This window comes from Anarrhichthys ocellatus, unplaced genomic scaffold (assembly GCF_004355925.1).
Source record: "Anarrhichthys ocellatus isolate YVR2014 unplaced genomic scaffold, GSC_Weel_1.0 scaffold135, whole genome shotgun sequence".
Taxonomy (NCBI): Eukaryota; Metazoa; Chordata; class Actinopteri; order Perciformes; family Anarhichadidae; genus Anarrhichthys; species Anarrhichthys ocellatus.
Window position 1 is genome coordinate 527,312 of NW_022280165.1, and position 20,329 is coordinate 547,640.

At 44.5% G+C, this 20,329-nt stretch overlaps 2 protein-coding genes across 2 annotated transcripts in view; both read right to left on the reverse strand.

Annotated features, from left to right (window-relative positions):
- Nucleotides 1-8: 8 nt before the first annotated feature.
- Nucleotides 9-13,010, reverse strand: LOC116399906 (E3 ubiquitin-protein ligase HECTD1-like). The gene is made up of 9 exons (XM_031877385.1): nt 12,812-13,010; nt 6,689-6,844; nt 5,711-5,860; nt 3,334-3,568; nt 2,351-2,578; nt 1,984-2,265; nt 1,516-1,786; nt 930-1,006; nt 9-615 (listed from the first exon to the last, which is right to left on the reverse strand). The coding sequence occupies exons 3-9, from the start codon at nt 5,848-5,850 to the stop codon at nt 460-462; spliced, it is 1,389 nt and encodes a 462-aa protein (XP_031733245.1). The 5' UTR covers nt 5,851-5,860; nt 6,689-6,844; nt 12,812-13,010; the 3' UTR covers nt 9-459.
- A 4,438-nt stretch (nt 13,011-17,448) lies between these two features.
- Nucleotides 17,449-20,329, reverse strand: part of LOC116399916 (HEAT repeat-containing protein 5A-like) — a gene marked incomplete at its 5' end in the record, with an annotated part of 12,595 nt that continues 9,714 nt past the window's right edge. The window contains 5 exon segments of the mRNA XM_031877405.1: nt 17,449-18,073; nt 18,437-18,590; nt 19,210-19,312; nt 19,646-19,753; nt 20,087-20,229. Of these exon segments, the coding sequence (XP_031733265.1) occupies nt 17,926-18,073; nt 18,437-18,590; nt 19,210-19,312; nt 19,646-19,753; nt 20,087-20,229 (656 nt within the window).

Here is a 20,329-nt window from a genome sequence, read left to right on the forward strand (position 1 = left end):
AATAAGGTGCTATAATGCTGTCGCCATAACTCAGCAATGTTGTCTGTTCCTGAGATTCCATCTATAGTGCATGGTAAAGATGTTTTACAGTTAAGAGCTCTCACTTCTTTCCAAAAATCAACAACGTTGTTGCTTAGCAGCTTCTTGGCCATGGAGTCAGCCCTCATGGCTTGATCATTTTTGCAAATGAAGCGTATGGCATACTTATATCTAGCATTGGTGAGCTTCTTGTACTCAAGCACTGGCCCTTGTCTGGGTCTACCAGCTAGAGCCCATGATTTGAAAGCTTCACAGGCTTCAGCACGATACTCGGCTACATACTCGTTCCAGCCAGGTTTGATGTTATGGGTCTTATTTTGATGCTTGTAGTGGGGCTTACTGTCTTTATACAGAGCACTTACTATATCATTGTACATGAAGCAGAGCTCTCTCCTATGCACCACATCCTTACAGATAACGTCAGTACAGTGAGAGAGTGTGTGTGTGTGTGTGAGTGAGTGTGTGTATGTCTGTTACCTTGGCTACTTGTGGGCGTCCGAAACAGGCAGCGTAGTGTAGTGAAGATGACCTCTGACCTCTGTTGACGTCCGCTCCTCTCTCACATAGAAACTCCACCTGAACAACAACAACAACAAACAAGTTGGTCAGACATTTATTAATATTCTAGTAATATGTATTATTATTATTATAATAAATATTATTATTGTGACATTTATTATTATTATGATTAAATATAATAATGCTTATTAATATAATAATAACCATTATAATAATATAGAATAATAATATAATAACGTATATTAGAATAATAAATGTAATATTTTGTGTGTATTGTTATTAAGTGTGACATGAGATCTTTAGCTTTAGAGGAACTGAGGAGTCATTAACGTCAGCAGCTCGTGTGTCTGTGTTCATCTTTCACTTCGTACCATTTCCTGTGTGCCGAAAGCTGAAGCCCAGTTGAGCAGCGTCTGTCCAACGTCGTCCATAAAGTTCACCTCAAAGGCTGCAACAGAGAGAAGAAGAAGACGCTTAAAAACAAGATGGAGGCTGAACCCTGGAGCACAGCATCAAAGTACGATTCATCAGGAAGAAGAAATCTACAAGAGTTTATGTGGTGAGGAATACTGAGGAAAACATCCTTCAGGACTCCTCCTCCTCCTCCTCTCCCTTCCTTCTCTCTCCCTCTCTCCCTCCCCCCCTCCTCCTCCTCCTCCTCTCCCTTCCTTCTCTCTCCCTCCCCCCCTCCTCCTCCTCCTCCTCTCCCTTCCTTCTCTCTCCCTCCCCCCTTCGTCCTCCTCCCCCCATTTCCTCTCTCTCTTCTCCTTCTCCTCCTCAATTCTCCTTCTCTCCCTTCTCCTCCCATTTCCTCTCTTCTCTCTCTCTCTCTCTCTCCCTACCCCCCTCGTCCTCCTCCCCCTACTCCTCTTCCTCTCATTCCTCTTCTTTATCTTTCTTCCTTTTCCTCCTCTTCCTTTTCTATCCTCCTCCTCCTCCTCCTCCTCCTCCTCTCACCTCCGGTGTCGATGGCGTCTATGAGAGCGTCGGTGTCTTTGCTACGGATACAGTCGATGAGCTGTCGGTGTGATCTCTCTCCAGAGCTGTCGAGGCGTCTCAGTCCGGGGATCCGACCCGTGGACCCGGCCGTGGACTTGGGCAACGCCTTGCGACCCTCGAACAGCAGAACCAGCAGGAGGTCCACCAGCCGCATGGTGTCCAGCACGCAGCGCTCGTCTCCACCCAGAGCGGACTCCATGGAGTCGGGCAGCGCCGAGCGCAGCAGGTCCTGAAAAGACAGGAGATGCTAACGTTAGCTCAGCTTGTTTCTCTGATAACTTAAGATCCAGACGTCTGATGCTAACTTAAGCTCAGCTTGTTTCTCTGATAACTTAAGATCCAGACGTCTGATGCCAACGTTAGCTCAGCTTGTTCCTCTGATAACTTAAGATCCAGACGTCTGATGCTAACTTTAGCTTAGCTTACGTGAGTGACGAGCGGCGACCCTCTGCACAGCGTGGACAGCAGGCTGACGATGGTCGACACCTGGTTACTCAGCTTGGAGTCCGGCGCCGAGGGGGCGCCGCCTGTCGAGGTCCGGCCGGGCTTACAGGAGGAGGCGGGGCCCGACGCTGTGCCGCCGGCGGCCGCCATGCGGGACAGCAGCTCCTCCGTCAGCCCGTGTTTGGCCAAAGGGGCGGGGTCTACGCCGCGGCGGGTGAACCTGTCGGCTAATGAGGCGAAGCAGCGCAGTGCACCATCCGATACCTTTGGGGGACAGGAAGTCTTTAGTTCTGCCGAAAAAAAAAAACCCAGCTGATTAAAAACTAAAAACGTCGACTCGTGGGTTTACCTGGTGGTCCTCGTGCTTGAGCAGGCTGGACAGAGACTCCACGCAGGTCTCCAGAGACGAGTCCTGAGGCTCCATCTTGCTGCAGAGCCGGGACACCACAGACATGGCCGAGTGCAGCGTGTCTTTGTGGACCAGGTGGCCGCTGTCTCTGATGAAGCTCAGCACACAGTTCAGACCGCCGGCCTCGAACACGGCGCCAGACTCCCGGGTACAGATCAGCTCCAGCACCTAAAACAACACGCGTGTTAATAATAGTGATTATTGATACGAGTGCTCTTATCGATTCTTTTTGATTATTGTTGTATGTAAGCAAATAATCTTTCTTGAGCAGCAACAACAGAAGTTCCAGAATCTTTCAAATACATTCTCAGCTAAACAATGATCTCAGTGATGATGTTTCATTGACGGACGGCTGCTCCACAATGTTCTGCACCACCACTAATCATCCCATCAGCTGTTTCACTTTGATATTGTTATTCGGGATGATCCGATGTTTTCAGTCCCGATATCGAGTGCTCATCAGACACCACAGTGTAATCAATCATCTGTATGGAGATCACCCCCCCCCTCTCTCTCTCCAACAGCACAGACACCATCTTCCTGTCTGAATAGAGAACACAGCTGTCCTGTGATGTGTATGAATAAACATCTGGCAGCACATGGTCGAAAGTCAGAGAAACACACACAGGCTGATCTCTGATCAGCTGTTATCTCCGTGTGTTAGACCACACACACTGTGATAGCAGAGAAACACACATGGCAGGATAACGAGATAAAAAACACAGAAGCAGCAGAAACAGTCTGACAAGAGACGGGAGAGAAAAGTGGTGCAGGAAGTAAATGTCTCACCTGAGACTAATGTAATGGACACAGGTTAAGAGACAACCTGAGCCCTCAGCAAGCTTTTAAGTCGTGACTCTATAATCCTCAGTGAACGATGCATCCCGTTAATAAACAACGACCTCCTCCCCCCCCCCCCCTACCTTCACACACTGCTCAGCCAGGTCTCTGCTGGTCCTGTTGTTGAGCTCCACCACCACCAGCCGGTTGCACAGCGCCTTGATGGCCCCGTCCACTCCCACGATCCTCCGTGTGCACTCCGCCGACACGTCCAGGTAGTAGGTGATGGCTCGGGCCGTGACCTCCAGCACGTTGTCCGGAGCGCTCTCGTCCAGGAAGATCTTACAAAGAGCCGGGAGGAACGTCCGAGGGGGACAGCTGGAGGATAGAGATTTGCTTTATTGGCATGAACGTTTAGAAACGGTACTGCCAAAGCATCACAAAATTAAACATACAATAATACCAATACACAATAACATTAATATAACATCTAGATTGATTAATTATATATATATACACACACACAGTTGTGTGAAAAAGTGTTTGCCCCCTTCCTGATTTCTTATTTTTTTGCATGTTTGTCACACTTAAATGTTTCAGATCATCAAACAAATTTAAATATTAGACAAAGATAACACAAATAAACACAAAATGCAGTTTTTAAATGAAGGTTTTTATTATTAAGGGGGAAAAAAATCCAAACCTACATGGCCCTGTGTGAAAAAGTGATTGCCCCCCCCCCTGTTAAAACAGAAATTAACTGTGGTTTATCACATCTTTAGAAAGCTGAGTTCAATTTCTCTAGCCACACCCAGGTCTGATTACTGCCACACCTGTTCTCAATCAAGAAATCACTTAAATAGGACCTGCCTGACAAAGTGAGGTAGACCAAAAGATCCTCAAAAGCTAGACATCATGCTGCAATCCAAAGAAATTCAGGAACAAATGAGAAACAAAGTAATTGAGATCTATCAGTCTGGAAAAGGTTACAAAGCCATTTCTAAAGCTTTGGGACTCCAGCGAACCACAGTGAGAGCCATTATCCACAAATGGCGAAAACATAGAACAGTGGTGAACCTTCCCAGGAGTGGCCGGCCGACCAAAATTACCCTAAGAGCGCAGCGACGACTCATCCAAGAGGTCACAAAAGACCCCAGAACAACATCCAAAGAACTGCAGGCCTCACTTGCCTCAATTAAGGTCAGTGTTCATGACTCCACCATAAGAAAGAGACTGGGCAAAAATGGCCTGCATGGCAGAGTTCCAAGACCAAAACCACTGCTGAGCAAAAAGAACATAAAGGCTCGTCTCAGTTTTGCCAGAAAACATCTTGATGATCCCCAAGAGTTTTGGGAAAATACTCTGTGGACTGACGAGACAAAAGTTGAACTTTTTGGAAGGTGTATGTCCCATTACATGTGGCGTAAAAGTAACACGGCATTTCAGAAAAGGAACATCATACCAACAGTAAAATATGGTGGTGGTAGTGTGATGGTCTGGGGCTGTTTTGCTGCTTCAGGACCTGGAAGACTTGCTGTGGTAAATGGAACCATGAATTCTGCTGTCTACCAAAAAATCCTGAAGGAGAATGTCCGGCCATCTGTTTGTGACCTCAAGCTGAAGCGCACTTGGGTTCTGCAGCAGGACAATGATCCAAAACACACCAGCAAGTCCACCTCTGAATGGCTTAAGAACAACAAAATGAAGACTTTGGAGTGGCCTAGTCAAAGTCTCGACCTGAATCCGATGGAGATGCTGTGGCATGACCTTAAAAAGGCGGTTCATGCTCGAAAACCCTCCAATGTGGCTGAATTACAACAATTCTGCAAAGATGAGTGGGTCAAAATTCCTCTACAGCGCTGTAAAAGACTCATTGCCAGTTATCGGAAAAGCTTGATTGCAGTTGTTGCTGCTAAGGGTGGCCCAACCAGTTATTAGGTTTAGGGGGCAATCACTTTTTCACACAGGGCCATGTAGGTTTGGGTTTTTTTTTCCCTTAATAATAAAAATCATTTAAAAACTGCATTTTGTGTTTACTTGTGTTATCTTTGTCTAATATTTAAATTTGTTTGATGGTCTGAAACATTTAAGTGTGACAAACATGCAAAAAAATAAGAAATCAGGAAGGGGGCAAACACTTTTTCACACAACTGTATATATATATATATATATACACAGTGTGTGTGTGGGTCACTCAATGTCCCTCAGGTTGTGGCATATTAATACATATTGGGCAGCAAGGTATGCCCCGTCTCCTTCTCCTGTACTTCCTATCTCCTATACTTCCTATCTCCTTCTATACTTCCCATCTCCTATACTTCCTATCTCCTTCTCCTATACTTCCTATCTCCTTGGAGTATTTTTAATTTTGAGATGTCACTAAATTTTTCAAAATCAGAAATTACAGAGTTGAATTTTTTAAAGTACATGTTCCTAATTTTATTGAATGTTTCGCATTTTAGGAGGAAGTGCGCCTCTCCATCTCCCCCCCCCCCCCCCTTCTCTCATAAGAACACTCACGTCTCAAAGCAGCGGTCCACGTTGTCAGACATGAGCAGCAGCATGCAGAGCTGCTCCAGAGCGATGAGCTGCATGTCCCGCTCGTCGCCCTGCCCCATCTGCAGCCACTCCAGCAGGGTGTCTGGGTCCACGTCCGCCATGATGGCTAGCCTGCAGGGACATGTACCGTTCATTATGTACTCCTATCACGATATCCCAGCATGCACTGGGACTTCCACTCCACGTGGTTTTAAATACATTCATGAGGTCGGTTGTTTCTTTGGCAAATTTATTGCTGTCTAATAAAGTTATGAAACATTTGTTAATTTATTCCTTGAAGAACAGACTGAATCTCCTGAAACAGTTCTACCACTGATCCATAAAGAAATCCCAAAATATTTCAGACTTAAATGAGACGAACTCACAGACTCTCTCGTTCTTGGTCTGAAACTAGATTAAAATATCCACAAAGTTTGTCAACGAATTCATCCGGACAGTCGTAGAGAAGTTCTTGTTGACTAACACGGTGTAAATGATGAAGTTTGATAGAGTCTAACATGGACACTACAGTGAGCTAACCGTAGCATGGTTTAGCTAACAGAAACACACAGCTTAGCTTCATCACTGTGACCCTCCAGTCAGCTGAAAGTCTGACAATGATTTCAGTCTGAAATATTAGATTATTTATGGATTTTGACGCCATTAGCAGCGATCCAAGAGAATGATTTGTGTTCAGGAAACAGGAGTCTAAATCAGACGTAAACAGAAACAAAAACACTATTTCGGCTCAAAAACTATTTTAGTAAATAACAAAAGTCATATTATGTGTCAAAGACGCCATCACTTCTTTATGTTCACGAAGAGGAGCTACATTCATGAAATAAAGATGATTTATTAAAAAGAGGTATTGACTTGTTGACACTTGAATCTGTTTGGGGGGGGGACGGTTGAGAACCTATGCTTCAACAGATCTATAATCATCATCACATGACCTCTCACCTGGCTTCCCGTTGGCTACCCGGTCCGGCTCAGCGCCCAATCACTGCTCACAGTTCTGTTGCTGTTTGGGACTCATCCAACCAACCGGACGGAGGGAGAGTGGAAACACGGGCGAGAAGCTCTCACAGGGGTTTCTGGGACATGTAGTCTGATCACCTGCAAACAAACAAAAACAATGGCGACATTTAGATATGGAGACAGAGTACGGACCAATCAGGAGCTACTGGCAGATAAAGGGGAGGGGCTTAGGTGTGTGAGACGACTTGATTCATAACAGGTTAGCTTAGATGCTAATAGCATCAGTTCCATCACAACTGGATAGCAAAGAACGACACTGAAGGCTTTTCGACATGGAAAACTGGCTTTGGTTACACTTTGATTGACAGATGGTTCATCCAATCAGCTGCCACGTATTCTTTTAAAGCAACAGTTTCTCATTGGAGTTTCTCTCCAATGTTTCTGTGGAACAAACATCTGGTTTCCAGACTCCACTACACCTGTGGTCACGCAGCCGGTTGGTGAAGACGTAGGACTAACGGTACGGTACCCACGGTCCTCATAAAAACAACAACAAAAAGTCAAATGATCTGAGGCTCTATCCAGAAGTTCAGGACCCGTGGAGCTCATTTAGATCCATGTCAGCCACTCAGGACTTGAACTCTTCACATGGGTTTTTTCCCCTTCAAACAGGACTGCAGGTTATCGTAACCTCAGAGAAGGTTGAGAAGCACTAGATATGAAGAGCTGGTGATCAGCTGACAGTCGAAGGAAACATCATTCAGTACAAAGAGGTTGAGGTGAAGGTAATAACACACTGGTGAAGCTTTTATCTCCTACTGTCATTGAACTAGTGGTCTGAATGAAGGACGTCTGACGTCTCTGTGGTGAATATTTCTACAACAATGTCGTCATGGATTCATGCAGACCAATGAGAACAAGGTGACATATTGTTGAGATGTTATCAACAGCTTCACATCTGTAACTGCTGGATCACAGAGGATTCTGGGAGTCTGTGAGGTACACATGTGATGATAGTCGGTGTTATTGGACCTACGTGAACAGCTCGGATTCTTCATGTTAATGTTACATTCAGAAAACTGACGGATCGTTTTAATTACAGATACATATGTTGGCCAGAAGATGCAGCAGAGAAATGATGGATCTGTCTGTCTGTCTGTCTGACCTCACAATCCAGAAACCAATCATTCATAGATCAATAGAACTATTGATCATTGTGTTGTTACACCTGTGGACAGGTGGTGGAGGTAACCGCTCCACCACCTGTCTCACATCTCCAAGCTAAGTTGATTAATCTATGATTAGTCGGTCTGCCTGTCTGTGAACAGGCTGTGCTGGACAGATCCTCTTATCAACAGATTAATACCACCCCCCCCCGGATCAGAAGTGTGTCACATTCATTTTTCAAGACAGTGAAGAAGAACCGGGAGGTCTTTGTGAGTTCTTCTTCACTCACTTACAGTTGTATTGTTCCAGAACAAAAACATCTCACTGAGATGGACCGATCCAATCAATCACCAGCAGAGACACCATCACCACGTACCAGGTGAAGCTCTCACCTGAGACCGTGAGACCAGACCCTGAGACCAGACTGTGAGACCAGACCCCCACTGGACAAATAACCAACATGTGACCTTCGTCTTCCCTGATGAAGGTGTGCGGTCACCGTAGATTACCGGGACAGATGGAACAGCAGAAGTAGCCGGCAGGACGTTTTCTCTGTCCACTAACAACACGAGAGACGATCTACTGTTTCACTGGGTTCAAACAACAACAACAACAACAACAACATGCAGACACACAATCATTTCAGTTTGACTTTAGAAAACAGTGTTTCTCAGATTGATTGATTTAGTTGTGATTCAACATCACGTCTGTTTTAATCTGCGCTCACTTTTGTTTGGTAGCGTTTTTTATGCTAGACTGTTTGTAGATTTCAGTTCAGCCTTTAACACACTACAGCCTCATGTTCTCCTGAACACACTGCAGTTGATGAATGTCAACCCCTTCACTATTAAGTGGTACCACTCATTCCTCACCAACTGTACCCAGCAGGTCAGGGTGAACAGGACCTTGTCTGAACCCTTGACCATCAACACCGGCGCCCCCAGGGGTGCGTCAGTTCACCAGTCCTGTTCACCCTGTACGCTAATGAATGCACATGTAGCACTGCTAACAATTACATGATCAAGTGTTGTGATGATACAGCCATCCTGGGTCTCATGTCTGACACATCGGATACAGCTGTGTACAGACATGAGATTCAGAACTTTGTCCAGTGGTGCGACAAACACTTCCTCATCCTCAACGTCAGTAAAACAGAGGAGATGGTATTCGACCCCAAATACATTGGAGACCACTCACTAGTGGTTATTCGTGACCAGAACATTGCCTCCCCCTAGGTCCTCAGGCGCTGCCTCCTCTGCAGAGGACATGTTGGTCGGGTTTAGGAGTTCCTCAAAGTGCTCTTTCCACCGCCCGACGATGTCCTCCGTCCGGGTTAGCAGTTCCCCCCCCCCCCTGCTGAGAACAGCCTGGAGTAAGCCCTGCTTTCCCTTCCTGAGCCGTCGGATGGTTTGCCAGAACCTCCTTGAGGCCAACCGAAAGTCCTTCTCCATGGCCTCCCCGAACTCCTCCCATGCCCGAGTATTTATCATTCGCGACCACCGCAGCTGCAGCCCTTCTGGCCTGCCGGTACCTGTCACCTGCTTCAGGAGACCCCTGGGCCAACCAGGCCTTGAAGGTCTCCTTCTTCAGCTTGACGGCTTCCCTCACCTCCGGTGTCCACCACCGGGTTCTCGGGTTGCCGCCACGACAGGCACCGATGACCTTCCGGCCACAGCTCCTAGCGGCCGCGTCCACAATAGAGGCTTTGAACATGGTCCATTCGGATTCCGTGTCCCCAACCTCCCTCGGGATGTGTGAGAAGTTCTTCTGGAGGTGGGAGTTAAAAACCTCCCGGACAGGGTCCTCCGCCAGACGTTCCCAGTTCACCCTCACTACACGTTTGGGTTTGCCGGGTCTTTCCAACCGGTTCCCCTGCCATCTGATCCAACTCACCACCAGGTGGTGATCAGTTGACAGCTATTTTCACCCGAGTGTCCAAGACATACGGCCGCAGATCAAATGATACGATTACAAAGTTGATCATTGATCTCCGGCCTAAGGTGTTCTGGTACACTTATGAGCCACCTTATGTTCGAACATAGTGTTCGTTATAGCCAAACCGTGGCAAGCACAGAAGTCCAATAACGAAACACCATTCGGGTTCAGATCGGGCAAGCCGTTCCTCCCAATCACCCCCCGCCAGGTTTCTCCGTCATTGCCCACGTGAGCGTTGAAGTCCCCCAGGAGAACTATGGAGTCGGTAGGCGGCGCCCTTTCCAGGACCCCTCCCACCGACTCCAAGAAGGCCGGATACTCCGAACTGCTGTTTGGTGCATAAGCACAAACCACAGTCAGAGCCTTGCTCCCCGCAACCCGTAGGCGCATGGAGGCGACCCTCTCGCTCTCCGGGGAGAACTCCAATACAGCGGCGCTCAGCCGGGGGCTCGTGAGTATCCCCACTCCCGCCCGGCGCCTCTCACCCTGGGCAACTCCGGAAAAGGACAAAGTCCAACCCCTCTCCAGGAGCTTGGTTCCAGAGCCAACGCTGTGTGTGGAGGTGAGTCCAACTATTTCCAGCTGGTATCGCTCCACCTCCTGCACCAGCTCCGGCTCTTTCCCCGCTAGCGAGGTGACGTTCCACGTCCCTAGAGCTAGTCTATGCCGCCGGCTATCGGCATGCCCGGGCCTCCCGCCCGACCCACCTCCCGGTCTGCATAGCACCCGACCCCGATGCTTGTCCCTGCGGGTGGTGGGTCCACAGGGTGGCTGCTCCATGGTGTTTATTCGGGCTGAGCCCGACCGGGCCCCATGGGCAAAGGCCCGGCCACCAGACGCTCGCCTACAAGCTCCCCTCCTGGGTCTGGCTCCGGGAGGGTGCCCCGGTTTCCCTGGTCCAGGCGAGGTGGCTGTAGTCCGTGGGCTAACTATCATAGGGGTCGTTTTGAACCGCTCTTAGTCTGGGCTCTCCCCTGAAACCTGTTTGCCTTGGGAGACCCTACCAGGGGCTAATGCCCCGGACAACATAGCTCCCAGGATCACTGAGTCACTCAAACTCCTCCACCACGATAAGGTGGCGATTCGCGGAGGAGCTGTATGTATGTTTCCAAGACAAATTTCCTTCGGGACAATAGTCTATCTTATCTTATCTTGTTTTGTATTCAGGGTCTAATCCAGCTGTTCAACATCACAGTGACACACTGTAGGAAACAGATGTTCACCGTCATGTTTAACAGAAGAATGTCTGTGTCTCTGGAGAAACTCAAGTGTCATGTTGAAGACGTCAGTGTGCTTCAAATAAAGTGATCAGAACTATAAATAATAACATAACTTTAGCTCCCCTCATGTTATCTGGTGAGATATTAGATTTTATACATATTATTTGTGTACGTATTGTTGCGTTTTAAAAGGTAGAAACACTGAATCTGACGACATTGATGAAGAAACATTAATATGGATCTCTCACATTGTGGCCGATAACTGATCTTCACACTGATGTGAGGAAGCATCCTCTGCACAGTCTATGAAGAACTGGATGATAGTTAGATGTAAGAAACTAGAGGAAGTGCTGCTGCTCCTCGTTTGGTCCTAAAGACACCGATAGATAGAAGCTGAAATATTAAACTCTGATTGTGTTCCGTCGATATCTTATATCTTATAACTCGTTAATAAACTTTGGTTTCTGGTCTGTTGGTCAGAATAGATGAACATTTCACCAACATCCCTTTGGACTTAAAATGGAGATTTAGGATCACGTCTCACCAGTTAAAGACTAAATAACACCGGAAGTTAGTAATCTAGAAAGATATAGAGAGTATTACAGGTCAAGAAACCCTAAATAATGTCAACGTTATCATCTGCAGTTACCTCAGAGGAACTCCATCATGGAGTGCGACCTGATAGAAAGCTCCAGAACACAAACCTAATAAAGTTCTACATGAATCTTTAGTGAGAGGGAAATATTCACATAAACGCTCAGACACTCAAATATACATTTAAACATTGTTCTTATTATAATCTGTGAAATTATGAATCTAATAGTATACATTTACTTAAATGGATTCTTACTAAACTACTAAATTAAAATTATTATTTTTCTCATGACACACTATGGTGATTAATCTGTGATTCAGAAATCTGTTAAAAAAATAACATAAAATACATCAAACTGTGGCACATAATATAATACTGTACTCTCAAATAACACCCAGTAGAAATATAACATAATATAAATACATATAATAATTTATAGTATAAATACATATATATATAAACCCAGTATTTAGTCTTTGTGTTATTAACTAAAACCCGGTCACATGATACTCGTGACTGTTTCCATAGAAACCTCCTTTGATTGACACTTCTAAACTGACACAATGTCACAAACTCGTCGTTACAGTAAACAGTGAGAATGACGTGGTTCAGCTAACAAAGCTAGCTGTTGTGACATCCGGGTACTCAGAGGGGTTTTAACGGCCACAGCATTAAGCTAGCTGTTAGCATCACTTGCTAATTAGCAACTGCGATGTTGTGAAGCCGGTAAAAACAAACCAACTCTCATAAAATGTCCCGAACATAAAGACATGAGTCCAACAGTGTTAAGACGAACGTTGTGTTAATTTGTTATTAAGCAAATAAATAAAATCAGTTACAACGAAAGAAAACCCAAAAGCTAATGTTAGCCAATTAGCTCCACGCTAGCAAGTCTAAACGCTAACGTTAGCTCAAGTATAAAAGCAGCGTCATCGGGTTTTAATGATATAAAAAACGCATTTATTACCGATATGTATCCGCAACAACCGCCTCACAAACGCAGAAAAAATGCACAAACTGCGGCCTGTGTATTTTAGGCCTCGGGCTGCGGACCCTGAAGCCGCGGTGCTCGAGTTCTGGGAGAGCCGAGAGGCCGCAGCTCGAAGCCGGGGAGAAAGAACCAGCACGATCGACACCGGCTCGAGACGAACCAGCACGAGCGACACCGGCTCGAGACGAACCACTCACTGTTTTCTCTTATTCTCTCTCTTCTGGACGCTCGTGACTTGAGGTCCTCCAGAGGTCCAACTGTCGGAGTTGAAGGCGTTAAATCAAGGCGTTCCCATTTCTTCTTCTTCTTCGGTAAATTTGGTGTAAACAGGTGAGAGCGGACGGAGAGCGAACAGAACACAGAACAAGAAGGACTGAAATGGAGCGCTGAGCGGACTGATGCTGCGGCGTTTCTGGAGCTACTCCTGAGCTCGGAAATTTGAAACTTTACCTAAAAAATGTTTTTCTCCCCCAAAGTAAAAGTATTTCAAGTATCCAAAGTATAATAACTGACTTATTTCAAAGTGTTATACTATTATAAAATAATGTTAATGAATTATTTCTCCTGGAGGGATTAATAAAGTATGTCTTCTTCTATATTCTTGTTTTTTATCATGAAATAATGAGCATATTATTGTTGTAGTTTGTCAGATATATTGTATACTACTCGGTAGATTAGTGGCAAAGTACTACATCATTGGTTTTTATATATTTAAAAATGTAACTATAACTATCAGACAAATGTAGTACAGTAAAAAGTACAATCTGTACCTCTGAGATGTAGATGTATAGAAGTATAAAGTAGCATCAAATGGAAATACTCAAGTAAAGTACAAGTATGCGAATATTGTACTGAAGTACAGTACTTGTGTAAACGTATTTTAATGTGGTCTTTTATTATTTCGTCAGTAAACTAAATATGTTTTTGTTCTTTATATCAAATAATAAAAATATATTTAACAAATGTTTGAGATTAATATTAAATAATAAATGTGTTTGCTGTAAACTAAATATGTTTATAAATGAAAGTTATTGTTCAACAAGAATGGAGGAAATAGTTTAAACTAACCTTTTAATATATTTATATGTGTGTATTTAATTGTGTACTTTAATTTTATTATAGGTTAGATTTACCATCATTAATATGTCATAATCACTGTTTTACTTCAATATATATTTAAGTTTCTCATCATGTTTGTAATTACCTGACAGTAACAGTAATCATTCTTTTAATTATTGTTTTTACGCACAAATGGAAATATTTATGTACAAAACATCTTGTAGCTGCAATATACATGGATCATTTATTCTTTTCATTAAAACAAGTGTAAACATCTTCTCTGATCATTATTCATGTTGATAATAACAGAAACATTTAGAAACAGATTCAGTTATTTGCTTCATCCTGATGAGTTTGTGCTTTCCGACAGTCCCTGAAGGCAGCACTGTGAGGTGACGCAGCTGACATCAGGGGGCGCTGTGAAGTGGTCTCTCTCTCATAAACATGTAAATATATGATGTCATCTTCTATCTTCATATTTTAAATAGTCAGCAGCTGTTTGTTGCCTTTAAGTTAGTTAACTTCAGTATTTCTATATTTTATCTGCTATTATTATTACTATGAGTCACATTTATATTACTATTCAATCAATCAAACTTTATTTCAGACTCAGGGTTCATATTAGACAAATACATGAAAGTAGACACAGAACACTAAAGTACGGTGGCCTCTGAGGGCCCTACAGAGAACACTAAAATATGGAGGCCTGTGAGGGCCCTACAGAGAACACTAAAGTACGGTGGCCTCTGAGGGCCCTACAGAGAACACTAAAGTACGGCGGCCTCTGAGGGCCCTGCAGAGAACACTAAAGTACGGCGGCCTCTGAGGGCCCTGCAGAGAACACTAAAGTACGGCGGCCTCTGAGGGCCCTGCAGAGAACACTAAAGTACGGCGGCCTCTGAGGGCCCTACGAAGAACACTAAAGTATGGTGGCCTGTGAGGGCCCTACAGAGAACACTAAAGTACGGAGGCCTGTGAGGGCCCTACAGAGAACACTAAAGTACGGTGACCAGCGTCTCCACAGACTGAGCTGTGCTACTAAACCTTATGTTCATGAAACCAAGAAGACATTTTCAGAGTCATTAAGTCAACGAATACATTTCAGGTTTCCTGATTTATTTTTAATAAGCCTCTTGCGTTCCATTGTAGTCCAGTCACACGGTCCGCTGGGCCTCCTAGCTTCTCCGCTTCCCTCACTATTATTTAGATTTTCTCGGTTCTTTGTTTGACTTGGTCAGTACAAGCTATTACACATGTAATAAACAGGATCAACTCATCCTGTCAGTGCTGTATTGGTTTCATCAGACAGACTTGTTTAGGAGTTTCCTTCATTCCTCTTTGTCCTTGTAGCCTCTGCATGTCCCGGGAGTTCAGGACAACCACAAGACACAGAATCCGGTAGAGAACAGACTTTATTTTCACCGGACAGATGGCAGGATCGACGGTGTGGTTTCCCTGTGGACCGACACCAGCTGGCAGGCACACTAGTAGGCACAGGGTAGAAGACGGTACAGACTGACAGCCCAGGATTGCAGCACCAGGGTTGATATACTGCCAAGATGTGATTAGTGGAACCCGGGTCTGGTGTGTCAGCCTGCAGGAGGTGATCAGCTGGATTGTCTGCAGCTGTGCCCCAATCAGGGGTGTAGCCATGGGAGGTGTCTGGAGGCAGACAGAGGAAAGGGCGCTGGTGGACACCGGCTTGATTTGTGACACATGAAATGTCAGGTGGATCCTCATGGACGAGTTTCAGACAGAGGAATACTAAAGTACGGAGGATAATGGCGGATCTCAAACGGGCCGATGAACCGGGGGGACATCTTGTGACATCGTGTGAAGACATCGTGTGAAGTCTTACTTCGGGCGCAGGTTGAGCAGGCGAGGACAAATGCTCTACGGCTCTAAAGGTCCTCCGAAGCAGGGTAATGGTCTGATGCCAGGGTGACAGGAGAACCGGGAGGTGTGCGGACAGGGGAACAAAGAGGCCTCCGGGGTCTGGCCGAGTCCAGAGAGCGTCCCGCACCACCGATTCTATCTCCCAGGGGAGAGAGGTCGCCACACAGGCTGCTGGGAGGATGGTATCAGGACAGGAGGGTTGTACTCTTGATTCTGGTCTTGATTGTACTCTTGATTCTGGTCTGAGTTTAGGAGGAAAGGTCCCCCCCGTTTCTTAGACTCCGCTCCCTGCTTCCTGCCTTCCCACACACATTACATTACAGTCATTTAGCAGACGCTTTTATCCAAAGCGACTTACAATTCAGATTCTATCACATTTCTACACCGTAGGCACAGCTACAGGAGCAATTTAGGGTTAAGTGTCTTGCTCAAGGACACATCGACATGCGACTAGCAGAGCCGGAGCCGGGGATCGAACCGCCGACCCTTTGATTGAAGGACGGCCCTGCTATCCACTTACATAAATTCCCACACACATAAATTGAAATGAAAGAGACTCTTACTCACTGGATTCATCTCATGTTTCATGACTTGTTACCACATTAAATAAACTCAAAAAATAATATCATGCTTTGCTTTAAACTCATTTTATGTCACATTTATTTTTAAGGTAATACAACTAATACATATCGGAACTCTTTTATTTTAAGATCATTTTTCAAAAAAAGTACATTTAAAAAACACCTTAAAGAGTAACTTAGCCCCTAAAAATCAGGTCTCTTCTCAAATCCAGGTAATTTAACTCACCTGGCTGCAGTGATGTAACGGTGACATCACAGGTGGGCGTGGTTACAGGTGTGTCTTTAAACGTTTATAGCACTGAATCCACTTTAAGTTTTCATAAAAGTTACACAAAAACAAAGACCTTCATCATCGTCACAAATCAAAAACACATGAAACAGAATTAGAAGAAAAACATCTTTATTAACTGGCTGCTGTTAGAAGACATGTTGACTCCTTCAGGTCTCACCTGTACACTTCACAGGCTCATAAACTAATACAGGTCTTTTATTGTGACAGCTTTAACAGGAAATCATGTCAGAAATGATTTAATTCACAATAAAAGTCCTTTAAAACAAACTAAGACACGATATCATGACGTCTTAGTGTTGTTAAACTAAAGTGTTGAAGACTAAATTGTCCCTTCCAGGCCACCATATGCGTCACGTGATCCTTCAGACGAAATAAAACTCAACAAATCAACATTTTACTACAAAAATAAAAACGCTCTTCTCTGTTATTGACATTCATTCATTCATTCATCTATGTGACCTCTGACCTCCTTTTATTGTTAGTGACGTACATAGGCCGTAATTCTTTCAAAATAAAAGCCTCCCTTTCATTGTCGGACCTGACGGCACAGCGTCAGGTGTGTTGCGTTGTACAACTGATTTTGAGATGCTCTCCCCTGATTGGTCGAGCTCACTGTTTACACTGTACATGTGTGCTTCAGGTGAAACGGTCAATTCTGGGATTAAACATTTCAGTGTCTGTTTATTGGAGCGATCGGGAAGTTTTGGAAAAATATGACCTCATCGTGCTGCATCATGAAAGTATTTTTTTTGGGGGGGGGTCTTATGTGGATCTAAAATATGATCACATGACAGGTTTGTAGTTGCTGATGCCTTCACTGTCTGTTCGTAAATCCTGAAACTTGGTGACGGTTGACGTTCTGTATTATTTTAAACTTGTCTGTCTTTATTATATTTAGATTTTACAGTAATTTCGGTCATCTGATGTTTTTAAATGTGCTTCATGAAAACATTTAGTAATTTGAAATATAAGTAAAAAAATCTAAAATTGTCTTTGTAAAAATAAAAATGTGTGTCTGTGTGTGTGCATGTGTCTGTGTATGTGTGTGCATGTGCATGCCTGTGTATGTGTGTGTGTAGAATCAGGATGTTAGTTTTGACTCTTTAGTGACCTCTAGTGGTGAGGACACAGAACAACAGCACTCACCCTTCAGCCAGCTGGTAGGAAACTACAGTGCCTTCAGGTAACATAAAAAAAGACAGCGTCAGTGATTGGTTTGTCCCTTCTGGGCTCATGTAGAAACTCTGTGACCGTAGACATTGATAATATCAGTGGAATATGAACGAGTGACTCTTCATGTTCATCATGAATCTAACAGAGATAAAGCTCTCCTCTCATTGGTTGTTCACTGATTATTGATCAATAACGTAGAGATGTGAGAGGAGTCACGGTCAAAGATGGCCGACGTCAACGTGTCACAAAGTCTGTGACGGTGCATTCAGGTACACGTGGTTAAGACGGGATAATCCAAACCTCGGCCCCCTCACAGGAAGTTGGTCTTCAGCGTGATGCTGGGCGACGACTTGGCGGCGAGGTGACCGCTGCTCGCTTTGGCGTTAAGACTCTCCTGGTTTCCTTTGACGGCGGCTTCCAGACGAGACTTAAGGTGAGGAGACGAGGAGACGAGCGACCTGAGGAGGGAAGGAAATGAGAGTTTTATTTATTATTTATGAATATAGATTGTTGTTGTTGTTGTTGAGAATCTACAGAACAGAAGTTTGGACTTTAATAACTTAAAACATTCGTCATCAGGAGGCTCAGAGAAAAGTTACCGACTTCACTTGAACTCAGCGTCTCTTATTCCTCCTTATCTTTTTAAATGGGCTTTTATTTTGAAAAATAGCATCTATAAACAGCATAAAAAGGGTTTAATAAATGCTTTATAACACACACTGTAAGGGGATGCGTTTGTCAAGATATATATATATAAATATGATATATATAATTTATATATCTGTATATAAATCTCTACAGAGAGGAACCAGCTCTCGTACCTGAACACAGCAGAGTGTTGCGGGCCGAGACGCATCAGGTCTTTGAGCGCCGCCTCGTGGAGCGACCGGGACGCCGTGGGGGCGGAGCCTAGAGCGTTTTCATCCAGCAGGAAGGAGATGAGGAGCGGCAGCAGGACGGCCACCAGCTGAGGACCTGAGGACCAATAACAACACTTCAGAACATGAAGCCTGGACTCAAAGTTCACCTGAAGAAACGTCAAAGTTTAAAAAACCTCTGAACCCAGAAACCTGACGGGATCTTTTCATCAGATTATCAACATTTCCAACAGTCCCTGAATGCATCACGTGTGACGAACACTTCTGTCAGAAAAAAAATCACCAAATCTGAACTTTAAAATATAAATAAATAAAATTAATTAATTAACCTTTTGAAGTGACCACATTCTGTACAAAACATTCAATGCAACTCCTGATCAGAACCGATCACAATGCATGCTGGGTACAACACAACACATGAATATATATATATATATATAAACACATAAATATATATAAACACATAAATATATATATAAACACAGACCTACAGATCTGATCTAACTAAGTGACTGTTTCTGTGACTTCCTGTTTATTCTTTGAAGGCGGCTCTTTATTTTGGCTCCGCCCCCTGTCGCTCATCTCCAACCAACCAAACGACTCGACGTCAAAGAAATTCAATGTTTCCTTTTTGCTTCATGATTTATGGTTTTATAGTGAAATGTTAGAGTTCTCTCCAGTTCAGGAGGTTTCCCTCTTCTGGGTTCTGGACTCACGCCGAGACTGGTCTGCAGCCTGGACCAGAGCCTCCATGGACCGGACTCCCTCCAGGACCCCGAGCAGCTCCTCTGGACTCTGAGGACGACTCCTCTCCACCTTCTGAGGAGGACACGTCAGCTGATCAATACATTCAGCCATCACATCTTTTCAAAATAAAAGCATGGAAATATTCACATTTTATCAGGATGTTTGGTCTTTGTTATCTTAGATTTTATATTTTTGATTGATTCATATTTTCCTCGAGACCAAACTGAAGTGAATATTTGTGACAAACGAGACTAAGATGAAGTGATATTTAAAAAATATGACCATAAATATTTCCTCTTGAATTCACCAGCTTCACAGAACAGAAACTAAACTATTCCGTGAAAACTAAAATCATTGTGGATGATATAAACATCCACAAAAGAGGAATACAATATAATTCAGTACCTGGAGGAATCGAACCAGCGGCGGTCCGAGTGCCTGGATGTACGGGACGGCCACAGTGGGCGGAGCCTGAAACACCGATGTCAACAGCTGATGACATCGACTCATGACCTGCAGCACAGAGAACGAATAATTAAGAAAAATGACATCATCAGATGTTTTACTTTTTGAGACGTTTTAAAACCACCATGAGGTCAGAATCTACGGGGGTCCAGGTTCAGAGGACTGATTAAGGATGTGGTCTCGGTTCTACAGAGCTTCCAGGTTGTTGTTCATTAGAGAGTACGTTTTAATGTGTCCATTCTAGACTGGATTCTGGTCTTGATTCTAGTCTTAGTTCTAGACTCGATTCTGGCCTTGATATTACTCTCTGGTGGTCCTGGTTACTCTCTGGTGGTCCCGGTTACTCTCTGGTGGTCCCGATTACTCTCTGGTAGTACTCACCAGTGGGTCTTTGGCGTCCATGCTGGAGGTGAAGCGCTGCAGACTGAGTGCGTGCAGCGGCTCCACGTAGCAGACATCTGGACCAGCAGACAGAAGGAAGACGGTCAGAGCGGAGAGGAGAGTGACGTGGTCCACCACAGAGTCTGAGGAGACACACACAAACACACACACACTGAATACAGAAGTAATGTTGTGTGTTGTGACAGTGTGTAGATGTAACAGTGTGTAGTCGTGTTGTAACAG